The sequence below is a fragment of the Mastigoproctus giganteus genome, chromosome 8 (genome assembly GCF_048544385.1).
Source record: "Mastigoproctus giganteus isolate SK-2022 chromosome 8, ASM4854438v1, whole genome shotgun sequence".
In the NCBI taxonomy this organism is placed as follows: Eukaryota; Metazoa; Arthropoda; class Arachnida; order Uropygi; family Thelyphonidae; genus Mastigoproctus; species Mastigoproctus giganteus.
The window spans coordinates 111105219-111124808 of NC_143582.1; the positions used below are offsets into that span (position 1 = coordinate 111105219).

At 37.6% G+C, this 19590-nt stretch overlaps 2 protein-coding genes across 5 annotated transcripts in view; one reads left to right on the forward strand and one right to left on the reverse strand.

Annotated features, from left to right (window-relative positions):
- The window catches only part of LOC150081770 (aldo-keto reductase 1B-like), a 182544-nt gene that overhangs the window by 157916 nt on the left and 5038 nt on the right, over positions 1-19590 (forward strand). For 3 of the 4 annotated variants that reach the window (XM_090379630.1, XM_090379635.1, XM_090379634.1), the window contains one exon: positions 4131-4210. The exons of the other annotated variant lie outside the window; for it this stretch is intronic. In XM_090379630.1, coding sequence (XP_090235756.1) covers positions 4131-4173 — 43 coding nt within the window. In that variant the 3' untranslated portion in view covers positions 4174-4210. Of the gene's footprint in view, positions 1-4130; positions 4211-19590 lie in introns of those variants that run through there. 4 annotated transcript variants of the gene reach the window in all.
- The window catches only part of qm (geranylgeranyl pyrophosphate synthase quemao), a 262140-nt gene continuing 262049 nt past the window's right edge, over positions 19500-19590 (reverse strand). The window contains exon 12 of the mRNA XM_090379637.1: positions 19500-19563. The gene's annotated coding sequence lies outside the window, so the exon portion shown is untranslated. The remainder of the gene's footprint in view (positions 19564-19590) is intronic.

Consider the following 19590-nt stretch of genomic DNA (forward strand, 5'->3'; position numbering starts at 1 on the left):
TACCTCCAGGTATTTTTCATTCTCCACCTCCGAGTGTAGTACCACACAGTTGGTACTTTTCTCTTGGGTTGTTGCTACCCATATGCAGTACTTTGCACCAGTCAATGTTAAACTTCAGTTTCCATTTCTCAGCCCATCTGCCCAACTTTTCTAGATCCTGTTGCAGTAGCATCCCGTCTTTAGTGTCATTAACAACCCTGCCAACCTTTGTATCATCTGCAAACTTGGACATTAAGCTTGATATACCTTCATCGATATCATTGATAAATACATAAAGCAACAATGGGCTCAGCACTGAACCCTGGGGTACTCCACTAATAACATTAGTCCACATGGAGCAGTGTCCATTTACTCTCTGCCGTCTCCCACTCAACCATCCTTTATTCATTGCAGCAACTTGCCCTTAATGCCATACTGCTCCAATTTGCAAACAAAGCAGTCTTCATTTAGGAGGTTAGGCAAGCCTTTGCTCTCTTGTGACTTGATTACAGACTAGCTTTTATCTGCCATAAGCATCTGTGTGACAGCTGATAATTTATATGCATCCCACACATTTTTCTTCTGTCATGAGCCTCATTAGTTCATCTGACATCCATTTAGGTCTAAATCTTGAACAGTATTTCTTAGTTGGTTTCAAGATTTCTTGAAGGCTTCCCATTTAGAATTCGTTGTTTTAATCATCATCAGTTGATCCCACTGTATTGAATTTAAAAACTGTCTGAGACCACTGTAGTCACCTTTTACAAAAGCAAAAATCCTTCCCTTTACCCTTGATGGTAATTAATCTTTAAATAAATCCCACATCAGTAGAATGTGATCACTCCCACCTATTGGTTCCTTTATCTGCAAATTCTTAAAGCATTTATAATCACTGTTGATAATCAGATCAAGAGTATTACTCTCTCTGGTTGCCGTTGAAAACAATCCTCCAATAAATCCACAAAAGTGTTGCTAGCGTGTGAGTGACCAGTCTGAAAGTTCCAGTCAGTATCAAAGTTAAAACACTGATTACAAGACATTTTGATTTACTGGCCCACTTTATTTCTCTGCACAATTGTTTGTTGTACTCATCAGTCATTAGGCCTATAACACACTCCTACTCTCATTTTCTCTTTCCCAGTGCTTATGTTACACCAAACTGACTGAAGATTGCACTGTCCACCCATATCAAATGGATGCACTTCCATAGATTTTGTGTTTCTTAACTAATAGCATAACCTCTCCTCTCTTCCTACCCTGCCTGTATACATTGTGAGGATAAATGGGCCTGTTGTACTGGAATCCATAGGATAGAAATGATGATTAGGTGTTTAGCCAGTAAAATAATATCTTTAATATAAATAGATACTGAATATCTTTAATTACAAATAGATACTGTAGCTTTCGAGACAAATCGTGTCTCTTCTTCAACAGAAAATGGAAACTTAAGAGATAAAATTATTCTAACGGACACAGTTAGGCATGCGAGGGCACGAGGTAGGTCATTCAATCATTAAACTAGTATTTATTGTTGCTGCATGGATGTGCGTAGTTTTTCTCCAGCATTTGTCTAAACCTAAAACGGTTGTCTCTAAGATGGGGTGTAGTCTCATGCTTTTGCAGCGGCTCATGGCTCTCGAATTACACAATATATTGAGTGACTCTTACCAGAGGCAGTGGCGAAAGTGTCGAGAGTGGTCAGTTATTTCATAGTCCAGCTTGGGATTGAGGTCGTGGTGGGTGGGTGGACTAGAAGTGTTCTGCGACTGCAGACTGGTCGGTCTTTGCAGGCTATGCGGTATATACTGCATAGCCTGCAAAGACTGTGACAGCTGCTACATAGGAAAGACTTCGAGACGTCTTCAAGATTGCCTTGCTGAAACTGACCAGTCTGCAATCGCGGAACACTTCTGGTCCACCCACCATGACCTCAATCCCAAGCTGGACTATGAAATAATTGACTACTCTCGACACTTTCGCCACCGCCTCTGGTGAGTCACTTAATATATTGTGTAATTCGAGAGCCATGAACCGCTGCAAAGGCATGAGACTACACCCCATCTTAGAGACAACCATTTTAGGTTTAGACAAGCGCTGGAAAAAAACTACGCACGTCCATGCAGCAACAATAAACACCAGTTTAATAAATGAATAACTTACCTCGTGTCCTCACACGCACAACTGTGTCCATTAGAATAATTTTATCTCTAGTTTCCATTTTCTGTTGAAGAAGAGACATGATTTGTCTCAAAAGCTGCAGTATCTATTTGTAATTAAAGATATTCAGTATCAATTTACACAGGGTTATTCAAAATGAAGTCCGAACATCGCGAGCGTGGGAACGAAACTTGAGATATTATAACAGGGTTTGGCGTCTCCGTAGCCAGGTGGGAAGGAGCAGCAGTGCGTACCACACGCTTCTTGATTAGACCGGGGTTCGAGCCCGTCACCACCAAATATGGAGGATGCGGAAAGGTCAGGGAATGACCACCGCATATTCCAGAGCAATATGGCCTTAGTTGCTAATGCTCCTAAAAAAACCAAAACAATAACAGGGTTATTCGGACTTCATTTTGAATAACCCTGTATTAAAGATATTATTTTACTGGCTAAGCACCTAATCATCATTTGTACACATTGTACTCCCCAAATTCCAATTCTGCACTGCTGATATGTGTGACACCACCTTGCTGATATCCCAACAATATCTGCCTTTGATGTCTTGTTCAGCAACTCAAATTCATCAAATTTATTTACTATACTTCTAGCATTGGTGTACATGCAAATATACATGCACCTCTTCTTACTCTTAGTTACCCTAATGCAGCCCATGTACTTACTTGTTCCGTGATGACTCCCAGTAGCATCTTGATCATCAATTTAATCATATATTAATATAAAATAAATTATATTGTGAAATTTCATTTCTAGTACAGCCAAACTTTCTGCTTTTTTTTTTGACAAAAGGAATTTCTATATACATTTTTATTAAGTATAGCAGAAGCTTTTATTCTCAAAGGAAACTACATAAGAAGTGACAATCCAACCAGAAATTCAAATAATTCTATGGTTATATGATGTGTATGTTACAGTGAAATTTAATTTCTTCACATTGTATATACAATGACTTCAACAGTTTTGCAAGTGCTTACAGTTCCTCTGTAACGTTTTGAAAGAGGAACTATATGCACTTGCAGAACTGAAATCATTGGGTTGTTGTCCTCAATTGCAAATATGTGGGCTTTAAAAGCTTGGTGGAGGGGGAAGGAGAATATAGCAGGTGGAGGACCACAGTGATGGATTGGTTAACCAAATATTCTTGAGTGGAAAGGACCACGTGTGCAGGACTGGTATAATGATGCAAGCACTATTTCCTAAAGCACACTTTGCCAGCAGTTCCTCTGAACAGCATTGCACAATTGTTATAGAATTGTTTTGCAGTTTTGCAGTATTCCTTCCTCACTGTTGGCCATGTGGGACAAATTCATAATGAACAATGTACTGCCAGAAAATACAATATGAATGAACTTTACATTTAATTGAGATTGCCTTTTTTTTTTTTTTGCCTTTAGAATAGTCATATTATAATATTCATATGACTGGGCCTTTGTTTCTGGGTTTTAGTCATAAACGTAGATCTGTTACCAGTAATGATGGACACACGTTACAAAGGTCACATTTCAGGCAAGGTCATGGATGACCTTGCCTGAAATGATGTGTGTTAAAACTGATTGAAATGCCTAAAAGAAAGACAAATTTGAAAATCTGTAAACGCCGATCACTCCTAGATCATGAATGTCTGAATCATTGGCTTCTGAAGTTGGGTAGCCAAAGCAAGGACAGCTTTCAAGTTTATGAACCACTGAAGAGTCTTTGAATGACACATAGCATCTTTTCCAAATGCTGTTTTTGACATCAGATGATTCTGTTGTAAATTTGCTACTTTGTAAAATTTTTAACATGCTAATTCGGACTGACTGCAGATAAATGGATTATCATACTTTAGCAAACATGTGACATGTCAAATACTACAATAATTTCAAGATTAAAGTAAGTTCAAATGTTTATCAAAATTTGTAGAGTTTAACTGTGATTGAATATTAATTTTTGATAACTGCTGCTGGTATGAACTTGTTTTATTTCTTTTTCAGGTTAAAACATCATCCTTATTATCCATTCAGCATTCCATTTTGACAATAAAAGGCAAACGTCATAAGTATTTACATACGGGAAAAAATCCTGAATTCCATGAATGAATGAATGAATGAATAAATAAATAAATATTTGAATCTTGTGTTCAATTATTTTCTTCTAATTGTTTCTGACAGTGCCCTAATACATTAGGTTACTTTTCTGCATAGTTTTATTTAACTTAAATATAGAATACTTGCTCTTTTGGACCTTCAACTTTTTTCTTTTTGGTTGAAATGAATATTTAAGGTTAAACATATCTTGAATTTTTACTGTAAGTAAGTAAATCATAGAGTAATGATTCTTTATTTATAGAATCATTACTCTATAAATAAAGAATCTGCCATGTTTATGAAGCAATTCTATATAAGGCTATTGTTAGAGCACACTTGGAATACTGTGTTCAAGTATGGAGACTGCACCTAAAGAAAGACTTTGTTCTTCTTCAAAGGGTCCAAAGATGGATAACTCGCCTGAGATCGGTAAAAGGGCATCCACATGAGGAAAGACTTCGAATATGTGGGTTGCAGAGCTTGGAAACTAGGTACTTTAGAGGAGACTTAATTGAGGTGTTTAAGGCTCTGAGAGACACAAAATGTATAAGGACGAAATTTTCACAGTTATAAATTATTCTAGAACTAGGGGCCATGATTTTAAGTTACGGGGGGGAGTTGTTTAGACTACATTGTAGGAAGTTTTATCTTAGCCAGTAAGTTATAAATTACTGGAATAAGTTACCTACATGGGTGGTAGAGGCTGACAGTCTGGGGAAATTCAAAGGTCAGCTGGGTTACCTTAGGGAGGAGCATAGGCTGGAAATGCATAGGTTGTCCATTTCCTTTTCTCTTATTAATTCTTATGTATTTTTTGTTATTTTATTTTATTTTTTTTTTGGTGGCCATTACTAATTCTTTATAGCAAGGTGGAAACCTGCACACTTAAATGTATTATGCTTTTATCAGCAACTAAAACTTTTTTTAGTTGCTGACAAGACTTGTGCAAGAGAACAAACAGAAAGGCTAAAGTCAGTCAAATAAAAAGCTAACAACAGTGATAAATGAAGGGCATTTCAGAATGCACTTGACAAATAGGGCTGCATTATCTCCCACACTTCACTTCTCCGATGGGATATCACTGCCAACAATCAAACTGGGTTCCACTTGTGCATCAGCAAAAAACTAGAAGGTACAGCATACAGTTAGCTTACCAGCGCTAGAAGTAAAATATTGGAACCCGTTGCCTGGTCTCATGAGTCCAATCCCAGTTTCTGCTGATGTTGGAAGAATCAGAATATGGTAAAAAAAAAGTACATAAGTCCTATCCTTCCAGATGGTAATAATGCAAGCTAACTGAAGGCATAATGGTGGGAAGTGTTTTTGCAGTGCACCTTGGACCCCTTGATACTAGCAGAGCAACCATTTGGATGACAACACAGATTACGTGGAAATTTTTTTCCAACCAGATGCTCCCTTCATGGCTGTAGTATACCCACACTACTGTAGTGTATCCATCGAATGATGCACCATGTCAAGAGGCAAGTACTGTACAAAAACTAGTTCCAGGAACATCAGGGAATTTAGACTAGTGCAGTGGGCTCCCCTTTCATCTCACAACACAGATCTCACCGAGTATGTGTGTGATGAGGTGGAATGAGCTCTTCTGAAGAGACAACCATCCAATTTGCAGTAACTGTGTAAAGCAGTGAGTCAATATGGACCACCCCCCCCACAGAATCGTTGAGGTCATGACTTCAGGCTGTTCTGATGTCAAAATGGGAACCGATTTGCTATTAAGTAGATGTACCTAATAAAGTGGTCACTCAATCTGTTATATTAATAATAAAAATTACATGTAGTAAATTTACAAACATCTTAGTATTAGGGGAAAATATCAAAAGATAATGATGGCATCAACTGTCAGCTGCAAATGTTACTTACTTGTGCAGCAGATTTATGGTATTTAATAGCTATTTCTCTAATTTTTGAGTCATCCAATAGTGATGGATCATCATCTTTTGCCCAAGGTCTATCAGGTGATGTATGGCCAGAGTCAGTTCATTCAGGAAATATGGTTGGACTGGCAGAAAAGGGAATCAGTGCGATAGTATAGCTTGCTACATCAGTAGAAGGTTTTGATATGACTACTGAAGCCCCCATGGATAGCATAGTTGATAGAATTGCCATCCCCCCCCCCACACTGGATGTAAAAGACCTGAATTTGAAACCGATCAATGATGGGATGAATTTTTATGGGTCTTTTTCACGACATGGCTGAGTAATCGGGCTCATGCGTGGGTAGCTTGGTTTTTTCTCCCGTAATCTCTAGGTTTTCGTCTAGCAAAACAGAAAATCGACGACCTCAGGACACACAATTTATAGACAATATACACAGAGTAACATTGCCTTAGTTGCCTGTGTTCCTAAAAAAATTTAAAAAAGATATGATTTTAAAGATATTTAAAATTTAACCATTTGGTCCTTCAGGTTGTTACAGACATTCTCTCAGATATGCCAGACAAGCTGTACTTGCTACCTGCGAGTCTAAAACGCTGATGGAACTGATATTCAGGTGACATTCAAGTCAAGTGGACCCAATATCGGCGAAGTCCGGACGGTCTGTGACAGCCAAATCCTCTGCTTGCACCTTCACGATTGTAGGACTGTTACTAATCTTAGGTATAACCTCCATGCACAAACACACTAAAGGTGACCACCTAGGTGTGAACCAACGTAAGCAGGGGTCGAGGTGTGGCGACCACACCACATGGAGGAATGCTGCCTCTCTGTGTTACCAGGCAATACTAGGTGGTAGATGAATCATCAACCGGTGCAATACCACCACTTTGCTTATTGGAGGCTTGAACTGGTGGAACCCATGTTAAGTTCCAGAGATAAGTTCCAGTCAGCCCTCTTCCATCTTGCAGTATGATTGATGTCTTTTGAGGTTAGGATGAAAGGCATGGCGAGATCCAATCTTCCCGACATCGAGGGTACAGCTCTAAAACGTTGTTCACAGGCTGGCTGCTAGTTAGTACACCAGACCAAACCTATTGGTAACTCTTTAGGAGGCTTCCGGATCAGCTGATGTATAATCTTGCTGCCTCTACTCTGCCAGCTAATGACTGGAGGGAGTCTGATTAGTGTGTATGAGAGGCCATGTTATGTCAATGATCTGGGTATATTCTTACCGTGTGTACGCCATATCTAAAAATTTCATTACTTCATACAGCACATGTCCCCCCCCCCCCCAGTTTTTCTTACTATTGAATACACCATGAATTGTCAAACTAACAGAAGTAAGCTTATCTGCGAAAAGATCTAAATCTCCTAAACACTTCCCAGTTCATTTCACAAATATATGTGGTCTCAGTTTTAATCTCAATGATGTCCATTTCCACTTGCAGTCGGCCAAACCCCATTTACTTTTTCTGACAAAATCTCAGTTATTTATTGCTTGATTCATCTACTGCTCATCTCAGTTGCCCAAATTATTCGCTGTATGATTCCTTTCGCCTCAAAAGTGGTACTTGTGCATTTATGTCCAATCCCATATTCCCTGTCAGACACTTGGTAATTTGGATTCTCCTCTTTTCGATCTTCTCTGGCTTAAAATCTCTCTACCTGATTGTGTCAAATTCATCTGTTGTCTCTACCATTCTTCCAACTCCACTAATCACTTGGAGCTCTTTAACTTCCTCTCTTTGCAACTTGACTTTCTCCAGTCCAACTTTCCTAACAGTGAGGTAATTTTCCTTGGTGATTTTAATATTCACAACTCCAGCTGGCTTCTGTTTTCTAGTCACACCGACCCAGCTAGTCGAGATGTTGAGGCTTTTGCAATTACTAATGATCTTGCACAGACTGTTCATTTACCTACAGGAATAACGGACAATCCTAACTAGTCAGCCAACAACATTGATCTTTATCTCACAAACAACCCTTCTAAGTACACGGTCAAAGTGAGTGGTCCTTTAGGCACCTCAGATCACAACTTGGTGATTGTCTTTTCTCCAATTGAGCCTTTATCTCATGGCTATTCCCAATCTTATGTTGTTTGGCATTACAAGAATGCAAAATGGGATGACCTGCGAGATTTCTTTCCCTTGGTCGGATTACTGTTTCAAAACTTCTGGTGTCAATGTTTGCTCAGATCGTGTCAGTGAAATTATTCTTGTATGAATGGAATCCTTTATTCTACACTCCACTTTAAAATCTTGTCCTTTATCTAAACCTTGATTTTCCGATAAATGTGCTAAGGCTGTTCAAGAGAAGAATGTTGCATATTGTAATTGGCTTGTTTCCAATTCTTCAGTTTCAATTTCTGCCTACACCAAAGCCTGCAACAATTGTAACGCAGTTATTAATCAGTCTAAACTAGAGTTTGAACAGGCTACAAGTAGAAAACTTGCTTCTTTCCCTAATGGCAGTCGAGCATTCTGGTCTCTTGCCAAAGCTATTGGCCGCAACTTTTGCCCATCTCTGCTCCCACCACTGTCCAAACTAGATGGTTCTGTTGTCACTTCAGCCAAGGATAAAGCTGACCTGCTAGCATCCCATTTTTCTTCCAACTTATGTATTAATAATATTGGTAAAACACCTCCCACCTTCCCAACACACTCCATTCAATGCCTCCTGTGGTCTTCCGTCAAAAAAAGGATGTCAGAAAGATTTTGACGAATCTTGATGCAAAGAAAGCTCCAGGTTCTGATGGTATTTCTCCACTTGTTTTCAAAACTGGTGCTCCTGACCTTACTCCTGTTCTTTGCTGCCTTTTTTTACTTTCTTATTTCAAAGGTGTTTTTCCTTTCTGCTTGGAAATTTGCTCATATCCAGCCAGTTCCTAAAAAGGGTGACAAATCCCCCCCCCATCCAATTATCATTCCACTGCAATTACTTCTACTCTTTCTAAAGTAATGGAGAAATTAATTAACGGCCAACTCTTAAACTAACTAGAAACCTCCCGTCGATCAACGATCACTAGTATGGATTCCTTCACTGTCGATCCACTGGTGACATTCTGGCTTATATTACCCATTTATGGACAAATTCAATGGAAAAGTTTGGTGAAACACAAGCAGTTTTTCTTGACATCTCAAAGGCTTTCGATTGTGTTTGGCATAAAGGTCTTCTTATTCAGTTTTCTCTCTGATCGCTCACTTAGGGTGATGGCAGATGGCTCTCTGTCTTCTAACTTCTCCACTAATGCTGGCGTCCTCCAAGGTTCAGTTCTTTCCCCACTCTTTTCCACTTGTATATTAATGACCTTCTTCCATTGACTGGAAATCCTATCCATAGTTATGCTGGTGATAGCACATTCCATTCCACTTTCCATTTTGAGAAACTTTGTCCTGCTCAATCAGCTTCAACTTCTTGAATATCTGCTACCAATTCCTTAAATGCCAATCTCCAGGTAATTCTCCAGTGAGGCAAAGACAACTTAGTTGATTTCAACCCTTCTAAAACTCAGTCTTGTCTTATATTTTGCAAAAAGGATTCTTTTGCTCCTATGGCAGTTAAGTTAATTAATGACTCCTCTCTAACAAAGTCTCTCCACTCGCTGTCTCATAGACGTAGTGTTTCTGCTGCATGCCTTTTCTACAGATACATCCATGGGCACTGTTCTTCTGAATTGGCTTCTATAATTCCCCTCTCTCTTTCAAAACAGTCTGAACACATGCCACCACCAGCCAACATCCATTTACTGTCCAACTTTAAACTCACAGAACCAAGTTTTCATCTTCCTCGTTTATTCATTCAACTGCCGTTTTCTGGAACAACCTTCCTTCGTACGTATTTCCCGAAAATTAGTCTACAGAAGTTGAAGTCTAATGTCAACAAATATCTGCTTTCGTCTTCTCAATCTCCAACCCAAGAACGGTACTAAGTACTATAGGTTCAAATACCTCTCGTTTTGGGTTTTCATAAAAAATAAAAAAATAGTATACATCTAATTCTGTTTTTGCACGAACTTTTTTATACGAATTTGATTTAACACGAATTCAAAATAAATATTTCATTCTCTTTTTACGCGAGTCATTTTGATTTAACACGATTTCTATGAATTTTTTTTTGCCTAAATTCTAAGAAAATTTTTTTTTATTTGTGGCATATTGGCATGAATAGATTGGATAACAGCTAGTGTGTGCGTTTTGAAACGCGTGCTTTTATTTACCAATGTGTACATCCAGGTATCTATGAATCATCAACATTTTTATTGAATTTGGTGCACATCTACTGTATCCGTGCATTGTATCTTCGGAAGACATTTAGTAGTAAGCTCTATTTCAAAGTGAAAGAATCTTTAGTAAAATTTGTGCACATATAAATTTATTAATTTTGCCAATAGTCAACAAATTGTAAGTTAAAAAATTTTTCATACTTTTTTTATTAATTATAACTGAGATATTTTTCGGTAGCCCTTATATAATGTCGAATAATTCGCCTATTACGAAAATGAAAAGGAAAGCGATTTCTTTGGAACTTAAAATTCAAATTTTAGATCGTCTTGCAACTGGACAAGGGACTACATCTGTAGGAAAGCATTTTGGTGTACATGAAGCTACCGTAAGAACTATTAAGAAAAATGAAGCTGCAATCAGGAAGTCGGTATGTTCTGGAATAAAAGTAAGTGTTATTTCATCATCATATACAAGAGATATTGTCAAGAAAAAATGGAAAAGGCTCTGATAATATGGATAGAAGGTCAGTCAGAAAAAAAAGAGTACCAGTAGATGGAAATGCCCTCAAGCAAACAGCACTAAGAATTTACAGACAGATTAAAGAAAAGGAGCCAAGCACTTCATCTCAGTTAAACAGAAAGTATGAATTTTCTGCGAGTACAGGTTGGATGACAGAGTTTCTAAAAAAGGAATGCTCTTCATAATATAAAAATTAAAGGTGAAACTGCATTTGCAGATAAACCGGCTGCTAAAGTATTCCCGCAGGAACTTGCAAAAATTATTAAAGATGGAGGATACACTCCTGATCAAGTGTGGAATGCAGATGAAACTGGTTTTTTCTGGAAACGAATGCCAACAGAATGTATGTAGCCAAATCGCAGAAAACTGCTGGTGGTTTTAAGGTAGTTAAGGATTGTGTGACCTTATTATTTTTGTCCAACGCTTCAGGAGATCGTATGTTGAAACCACTGCTGGTAAATCGAGCCCTAAACCCACGTTCAATGAAAGGTGTAGATATCAATAAACTGCCTGTTCACTGGATGGCAAACAAGAAGGCCTGGGTGACCACTGCTATCTTTACAGAATGGTTCAACAAATGTTTCGTCCCAGAAGTCAGATGTTATATGAATTTGAAAGGTCTCGAATTTAAAGTTCTTCTGATTCTTGACAATGCACCCGGCCATCCTGTCTTGGAACACCCAAACGTACAAATTTTATTTCTGCCACCTAATACTACATCTTTGATACAAGCCGTTTTAATTGTCTCAATTATACCAAGGTATAATTGAGACAATTAAAACATACTACGTAAAACGAACATTCCAACACATTCTGGACAAACTGAATGATGAAACACTAACAGTCACTGATGTGTGGAAGAAATTCTCAATTATGGATTGTATCAATCAAGTTGGATTAGCGTTAACTGAATTAAAACCAGCAACTTTAAATGCGTGTCGGAAAACGGTTTGGCCACAACGTGTAAAAAGCAAAGATCCCATCATCCCTAATACGACCGAATTTCTCAAGATCATTAGAATGGCACACAAAATTTGTGGAGACGGATTCAATGATCTATTGTTTGAAGATATAGATGAAATGTTAACTGATAAAGCCCTAAGCGAAGATGAAATATTATAGGTTGTCCTTGGGACTTCTTATCCCACAGAACGTAGTGATAATGAAGAAAATGATCCTGTTCTAAATGCAGATTTAATAAAAGACTGTCTGGAACTGGCCAGAAAATTAGATAATCATTTTGTCAAACATGAGCCTAATGAGGAACGCGCTGGGAAGTTTCAACGTGAACTGAAGTTGTTGACAGCCTCTTACAGAGAATTATATAACGGCCTAACCAAAACACGAACACAACGATTAATAACTGAATTTGTTCGTAAAACCGGTGAAACATCAGCACCAGAGGAGACTCATGCTGATTTTGCTCAAGAGATTACAGAAAGAATTTCATTAATAGAGGAAGAAGACGATGTCCGCAACATTTCTAGTGATAGCAGTGATATTCCAGTCATATGCAAACGTATGCACCGTTTATTATCAGAAAGTGAAAATGAATAAAATCTTGTTATGTGTAAAACAGATTTTTTTCATTTCATATGCATACAAATTTACTTTAATACATTTTCATTACATATTATTACATGTGTATTTTGTTGAAATAAAATAATAAGCTTAAAACGAATATTTTTTTGTGTTTTTTTTTATTATTTTTACTGATTTTTTAGATCCGGAACCAATCTTCTTTTCTTCCATAAATACAATGTCTTTTTTTACAAGAATTTTTTTTACACGTATCTTTCAGGAACGTATCTATCGTGTAAAAACAGAATTAGGTGTATTGCTAAAGTAGTGGAAAAAGTATAGATGGTATTCAGTTACACTGCTGAACAATTTAAATTTCTTTGAAGCATACTTCTGGTATGGTGGAAGTAGGTAATTTGAATAAATTTAAAAGAAGAATTAGATAAATTATACTAGCTTACAAAATTAAGTTTGTTCACTGGAGTTTGAATTTCAATAGGTCCTACTGCCGAAATATGTTGCTGTAAATTCAAATATGACTTAGATTTTTTTCTATTACATCCAGATACATCACAATTTAAGAAATAAAAAAGTATTGTTTTTTACGAAAGTATATAACTTTATTGTATTTAGTAATGACAAATTGATAGGATTACATTTTCATATATCAAAAAATACGTAAATACAAGTATTAATCAAAATTCTGGAACTTTCATTAATCAGACCTTCGTCTCTTTGTTTGAAATGAACGTTTAATAGTTTTTCTTTAATGTGCAGTGCCAGGTTTCTCTCTTTTTAAACACCAGAAGTAGTTGGCCATCATGCTTGTATTCCACCTTCCTTGGTACCTCTGCTACATTTCCTTTATGTCCTGATGGAATCTCTCCCCTTGTTCTTCGCTCATCTGTGCAAGATTTTCGAGGAAAAAAATCAAGATGGGCATGCAAAAATTGAATTTTGATGCTCATATTGCAACCTAAATTGTCAAACTTTGAGAATATTTTGAACAATTTTCTCACAATCCTGTGATTTATGATTTCCTAGAAAGTTTTCCATTACACTTTTAAAAGCAATCCAGGCTTCCCTTTCAATGTCAATCATAGTAGTTTCAAACTGACCGTCTAAAACCAATTTTTCTATTTTGGGGACCAATGAAGATACCCTCCATCAGATAAACCAGGAATTTTACTGCAAAGGTACTTAAAGCAGTTGCCATCCTTATTCAATGCTTTAACAAATTGCTTCATTATGCCTAACTTGATATGCAGTGGAGGTAAAAGTATTTTATCTGGCTTCACCAAACTTTCGTGCACAATATTTTTTGACTGCGGTGTAAGATTTTGCCTCCGAGGCCATTGCTTCTTTGTCCAATGCAGCGCTTTAGCCCTGCTGTCCCATTCACAAATAATGCATGGCAATTTAGTGTACCCACCCTGTTGCCACAACAACATACATACCACTATTAAGTCTCCACATAGTTGCCATTCGTAATCTTGATATTTAATTTCTCCAGAAGCAACTGTAGGTTGTCATAAGTTTCTTTTAAGTAAACTGAATGGGTAACTGGCACAGATGTGTACTTATCTCCATTATACAAGAGAACACCTTTTAAACTAGTCTCAGAAGAGTCTATAAATAATATCCATTCACTAGGAACATATGATGGAGCTAAGGCACTTATTAAACCAGCGATATCACTGCAATATACGAGAGGACCTTCTTGTGAAAAATACTGTATAAACTCCCTTTCACGATTTCTGTACAAGGAAAATGATGTACCTGGAGCAAGTAAGTTCTTCGCTTGAAGTCTGGATCCCAGATTTTCAGCAGCATACTTTGGAAGACCTAAGTCCCTTACTAAATCGTTCAGTTCAACTTGTGTGAATTGCTGTGGCGTTAAAATATTTTATGGTTGATAACATTCCTCTTCACTAACCTCTTTAGCTTCTGCTTCGGTGGAAGAAGATGTGGACTCCAAAGTTTCTGGTGGTGGTTTTACAGGCAGTCAGGCCCATGCAGACCCGGTCTGATGGTAGATCTGGATATTTGATTTCCTTTTTATTTTTTGAATTGTAACCTTTAACGTTACATACACAAAAGTAACATTCGGAATGGCTTACTGGCTTGCGCCACACCATAGGAATAGCCATTTGCTATTCCTGAAATGGCTACTCCACTTTCTAAGATGTTCGACACATGTATGGCATACTTTATGCGGTGCCCATGATTTATCCTGATCGCCTAGTTTTATATCAAAGTATGCATAATACGATTTTTTTACAAAATCGCTAATATTTCGTCTCTGCTTTACAAGAACAAAACAACCACATATGTAACAAAATATGTCGGAACTGTTTATACACTTTCTGGTTGCCATACTAAAAGAAAACTAACACATAATGAGAGCTCACAATGGTTTTTACAGGAGTACTGTGACCGCATAAGGGATGTGCCACTTATGTAGGCTCTATGGTTGTGTGGACTGTAGAAACAAGTGAGTGCATGCTCAGACAAATTTAACCTGTAACTACACACAGTAGTCTCCCAGACTCCACTTGGAAAATAAAATTCTGGGAATCACAGATGGGCCGGAAGAGCACGGTGGAGTGGGGGTGTCTACCTTCCTGGGTCAAGATTGGCTACCTTGCAGTGTGTATAGTTACGGGTTAAACATGCATAATCTGTTGTATTTGAGTCAAATATTTGATACTGATTACGAATATAGGGGTATAAAAGTTGTAAACCATTGCAGAAACTATAGTTATATACACATTTGCGTATAATACCTAGGTAATATTTTGTTAATGAATTGTGAAAAATCTTTACATGATAGAAACAAACTGACTTTGATATTCGGTTTAGTAATCGGTAAACATGCATAAATAACTGCCACATACTTTTACTCAAACCCCAGATACACTGTAGACCAGTGTTATTAGCGAGGATGGACAGGTGCTATATTTTTTTTTTTTTTTTTTTTTTTTTTGCTGATGCTAAGCTTACAACCTCTTACAATTCTTGCAACATCTGCTGTACTAATACCTGGGTGCTTAACACATTCCCTGTGTCGATATGTATAATTGTTCAATGGTATCCAAAGTTCTGTGTCATAACACATATGAGCATTATGCCACAGTAACTAACATGCCATAATGCATATAGGAATGTAAAATAAACTGCTCAATTCTGTCAGCACACTGATAGAACTCTGGACTATTAAGCATCAGCAATCCACTTCCATTTGTTTTTTGCTGTCAGTGATATCCTGTTCCACCTTCTGTGGGACCAGGGCATCCTTTTGTGGTGATCCTGCTCTGCAGCTGGATGCAGGCGGGTAAGTTCTGATGTTAATGTGGGCAACTGAATGCTCTAATCTCCTGATTTAATTGCTTAGAGCAATAATGTTTTTCTTCAAGCACTCAAATTCATCCAACAAAATCCTAAATTTCTACTTAATTTTATCACTCTCAGCACCTGGCGCACATGCGCATAGAGTGAACGGAATAAATTCATAGGAGAATGGCCATTGGCAATCTTCACTGCTCCTGGTCCTTAGTATAATTTCAATTAAAATATTGAATTAGTCCTATGGCACTGTACCACTCAGTGATATGCTAAAACAGTAATAACAACATACTATAGCAATATATATATTATGTAAAATTTATATATATACAAAGGGTACTAGGAAAGTTTTGTAATACAGCTTTGTTTATTTAATTTTTTCCAAGTAATTTCCTCTACATTCAATACACCTCTCCATCCTCCGAAACCAATCTTTAAACCAGTTCTGCCAAGTTTCACTAGGGAGTAAAGCACACTCGTTGTCCCAAGCCCGTAGAAGGTCCTCATCACTGGAAAACCGCCTCCCTTTTAGCTTCATTTTCACATGCGGGAACAGTGCAAAGTCGCAGGGAGCAAGGTCTGGACTGTAGGGAGGGTGCTTGAGAAGTTTCAGTCCTGTCGTGGTCAAATATTCGGTGCAGGCTTTGGCGCGGTTAGCTGGAGCATTATCGTGATGGAGGTACCAGGTGTCCATTCTTGATTTTGGCCGCAGGTTCTTCATAGATCCAATGACTTTAGGCAGGCATTGTTCAGTATACCACTTAGCTGTGACTGTCTTCTGCGTGTCCAAAACGACATGTTCCACAATTCCACTCGATTTGAAAAATACAGCTATCATTTTCTTCTTTACAGATCGGGATTTTCTGACAATTAAGGGTGTGTCGTCATCATCAAAGACCCAAACTTTGTTTTGAGCCTTGGTCGGCAGATCGTAATAGTACAGCCAAGTCTCGTCACCTGTCACGATGTTGTTCACATACCGAGATTGTCCCTTATCAAACTCTTTTAACATCTCCCGGCACCAAGTCACACGTCGTGTCATCTGCTCTTCAGTCAGTTGATGCGGCACCCAGAGAGAACAAAGTTTCTTCACGTGCAAATGATCTTGCAGAATCGAACGAATTGCTGGTGCATTTAGGCCCAAAGTATCCTCTATCTGTTGGTAGGTCACTCGCCTGTTTTCGTCAAGCATTTTCCTCACAGCAGTAACGTTTTCCTCCGTAACTAACGTTCGTGGCCTTCCCGGCCTCTCAGAATCCTCCAGAGTGAAATTTCCCCTTTGGAATTCTCTATACCACCTGAATATCGTTGTACGATGTGGACAATCATCATCTAGTGCAAGAGTCATTTCTTCTAAGCACTGGTCTATGGTTAAACCACGCACGAAATTATACCGAAAAACTGTCCTTATCTCACTTCGTGACCACGATGCCATCGCAAGCACTTTACACTCTCACTACTAATGAATAACTGAGCCCATCGACTTGGCGCGGCGGCTACTATGCACGTATGAACATGTCTCAACATGCAGCAACAAGCAGCTTCCTGTGATTCATTGTTGCGTCATATTGCAAAACTTTCCTAGTACCCTTTGTATATATATATATATATATATATAAAAAAAAAAACACTACAGTATTATATGCCCACAAAATCTTGCAAATGAAAATATTCAAGAATTACACTTACTGTTTGGTTCTGTTTATAAACTTCATGCTACAGCAAATATTGTGATTTTTATAATAACAACTGCTGACTTTACTTTTAATTTTAATTTTCTAAATATTTAGATAAAATACAAAAATAATCAAATCTCCATAAAACATATTCCTCTCCTACACATTATAACATTTATTAAGAAAAAACCTGCAAATTATCCCAAAAAACTTCCCAAATTTATGAGAAAGCTAACAAACATCCACTAGAGAACAGAATCATTCCCAGACTACCCAAATTCGTCAGTTGAAAAGGATGTTTGCAGTATTAAGTGTATAGTAATTTTCATTCAGCCAAGGAGTGATTGTTGGAATAAATTTCCACCTAGTGTTGTGGAAACATATGGACAAATTACTGGCCAAATATTTTTATAACAATAGAAAGTGTACTGGCATGGGATTGCTGCAAGTACTACATTTTCTGTGTGGTATCTAATAGCACTGTCTGCAGGAAGACAATTCAATATAAGATTTGTCAGAGAATATGTAGAGGGATTACTATTCCACCATCAGCAGTGTAATCATCTCTATATTATGGTTGGCACTGCTGTAATGCTTTGATGTACAGAATCACAAGCAGTACATCTACCTAATGAATCTGTGCTTCCTCCCCACTAATACCATAACAGCTGCACACACACGTAATTCAGTCCTACAAACATAATTAAGCCTTCCTTTGGCAATGTAGCATGCATAACAATTTTGTGCATAAATACCTGTAAAAATAAATGCTGTATGACAGAGGCCTGAAGGGTTAAACTCTCACTGTTATTTTTGACGGAAAATAGTCAACAAATGGAATATTGAACAGTTCTATATTAGACCCAGAAGAATCCCTACTACAGTTGTCATATGGTGAGCTATGGTCAAAGGCACATACCATAAAATTTTAAAACATTAACAAGCTTCCCCTCCTACACTTACAGGGCCTAACTTGAGGTATGCGAATCCTAGGCAAAAGTTTTTGGGACTCCTGCAGGGCCTTTCTTTGGAGTATTTGGTCCCTAGGCAAAATATTTTCTGAGTGACTCTATGCCCTACTTTAATAATAAAAAAAATAGGGAATGGGGCACTCAGAAAATTAGGATTACACAGTCAAAAATAATCCAAAATTAGTGTTATTGACAATACGAAATAGTTCAAAATTAGGATTACCCAGTCAATATAAAAATGTAAGCAAATAAATTTGCATATATTTTTAAGGAATTAAATACAAATCTGAACATATCGGCAGCACACACACATTTTGACTAGAAGCTACATTACATTACAATTTGAAATGAAAGTATATTTTATTTGCAAATTTTACTAGGAACATGAGCACTCATGCATTTATGGTCCCCTGGCACATGCCTAGGTCTAATATATGCCCTGTACATTTCACAGTAAAGTAGCAAGTTTCCTCCCAAAGACACAACAGCCCCTTAATCCTAATATTATGGCATCCATTATCTCCCTCCTACATTATAACCCAACTACAGGGTTAAAACTATGTGGCCCGTCAAAACTAGTTAAGGCTAGGCACATACTGGTTATACTTGATTAAGGCTGCCAAAACACACTGTAGGCCATGGTGCAGTGCAATATGCACCATGGCCTACAGTGTGCATGACCATATTAAATCAAGACAACAGATATGTTATGCTTTGCACTATGACTATTCTGAAGTAAAGCTGTCTCAGGCCATCTTTTTGAACTCTTCTGTGCCCAGCCTACGCATTGTTACTTATGAAGGTTCCATATTTTTTAGGTGCAAGCTAGGTGGTGACTGAATTTTTAACAGTTTCTCTAGAATATCTATCAGATCAAGAGAACCATACTTTGGGACTTAAATCTTCTTGCTCAGGAATTTAATCTAATCCAAGCACCGATAAACAAATAACAACACAGTAGCATTGCTAACATGAATTTTTTATATTACCACCATACAAACCTAAGTCACCTCCCCATACTGCATTTTATTCCTATATACAAGTTTCATTCGCATATTGGTTTTAGAATTGAATAACTTCATAATTTAATGACAATAATCCAAAAAATCTAGCTTATATCCTGGATTGGTGGGGTTTGTAGATAAATGTGGAATTGACACATGTAATCATCCCAATTTAATAACTGAAATACAAAACAGAAAATAGAAAT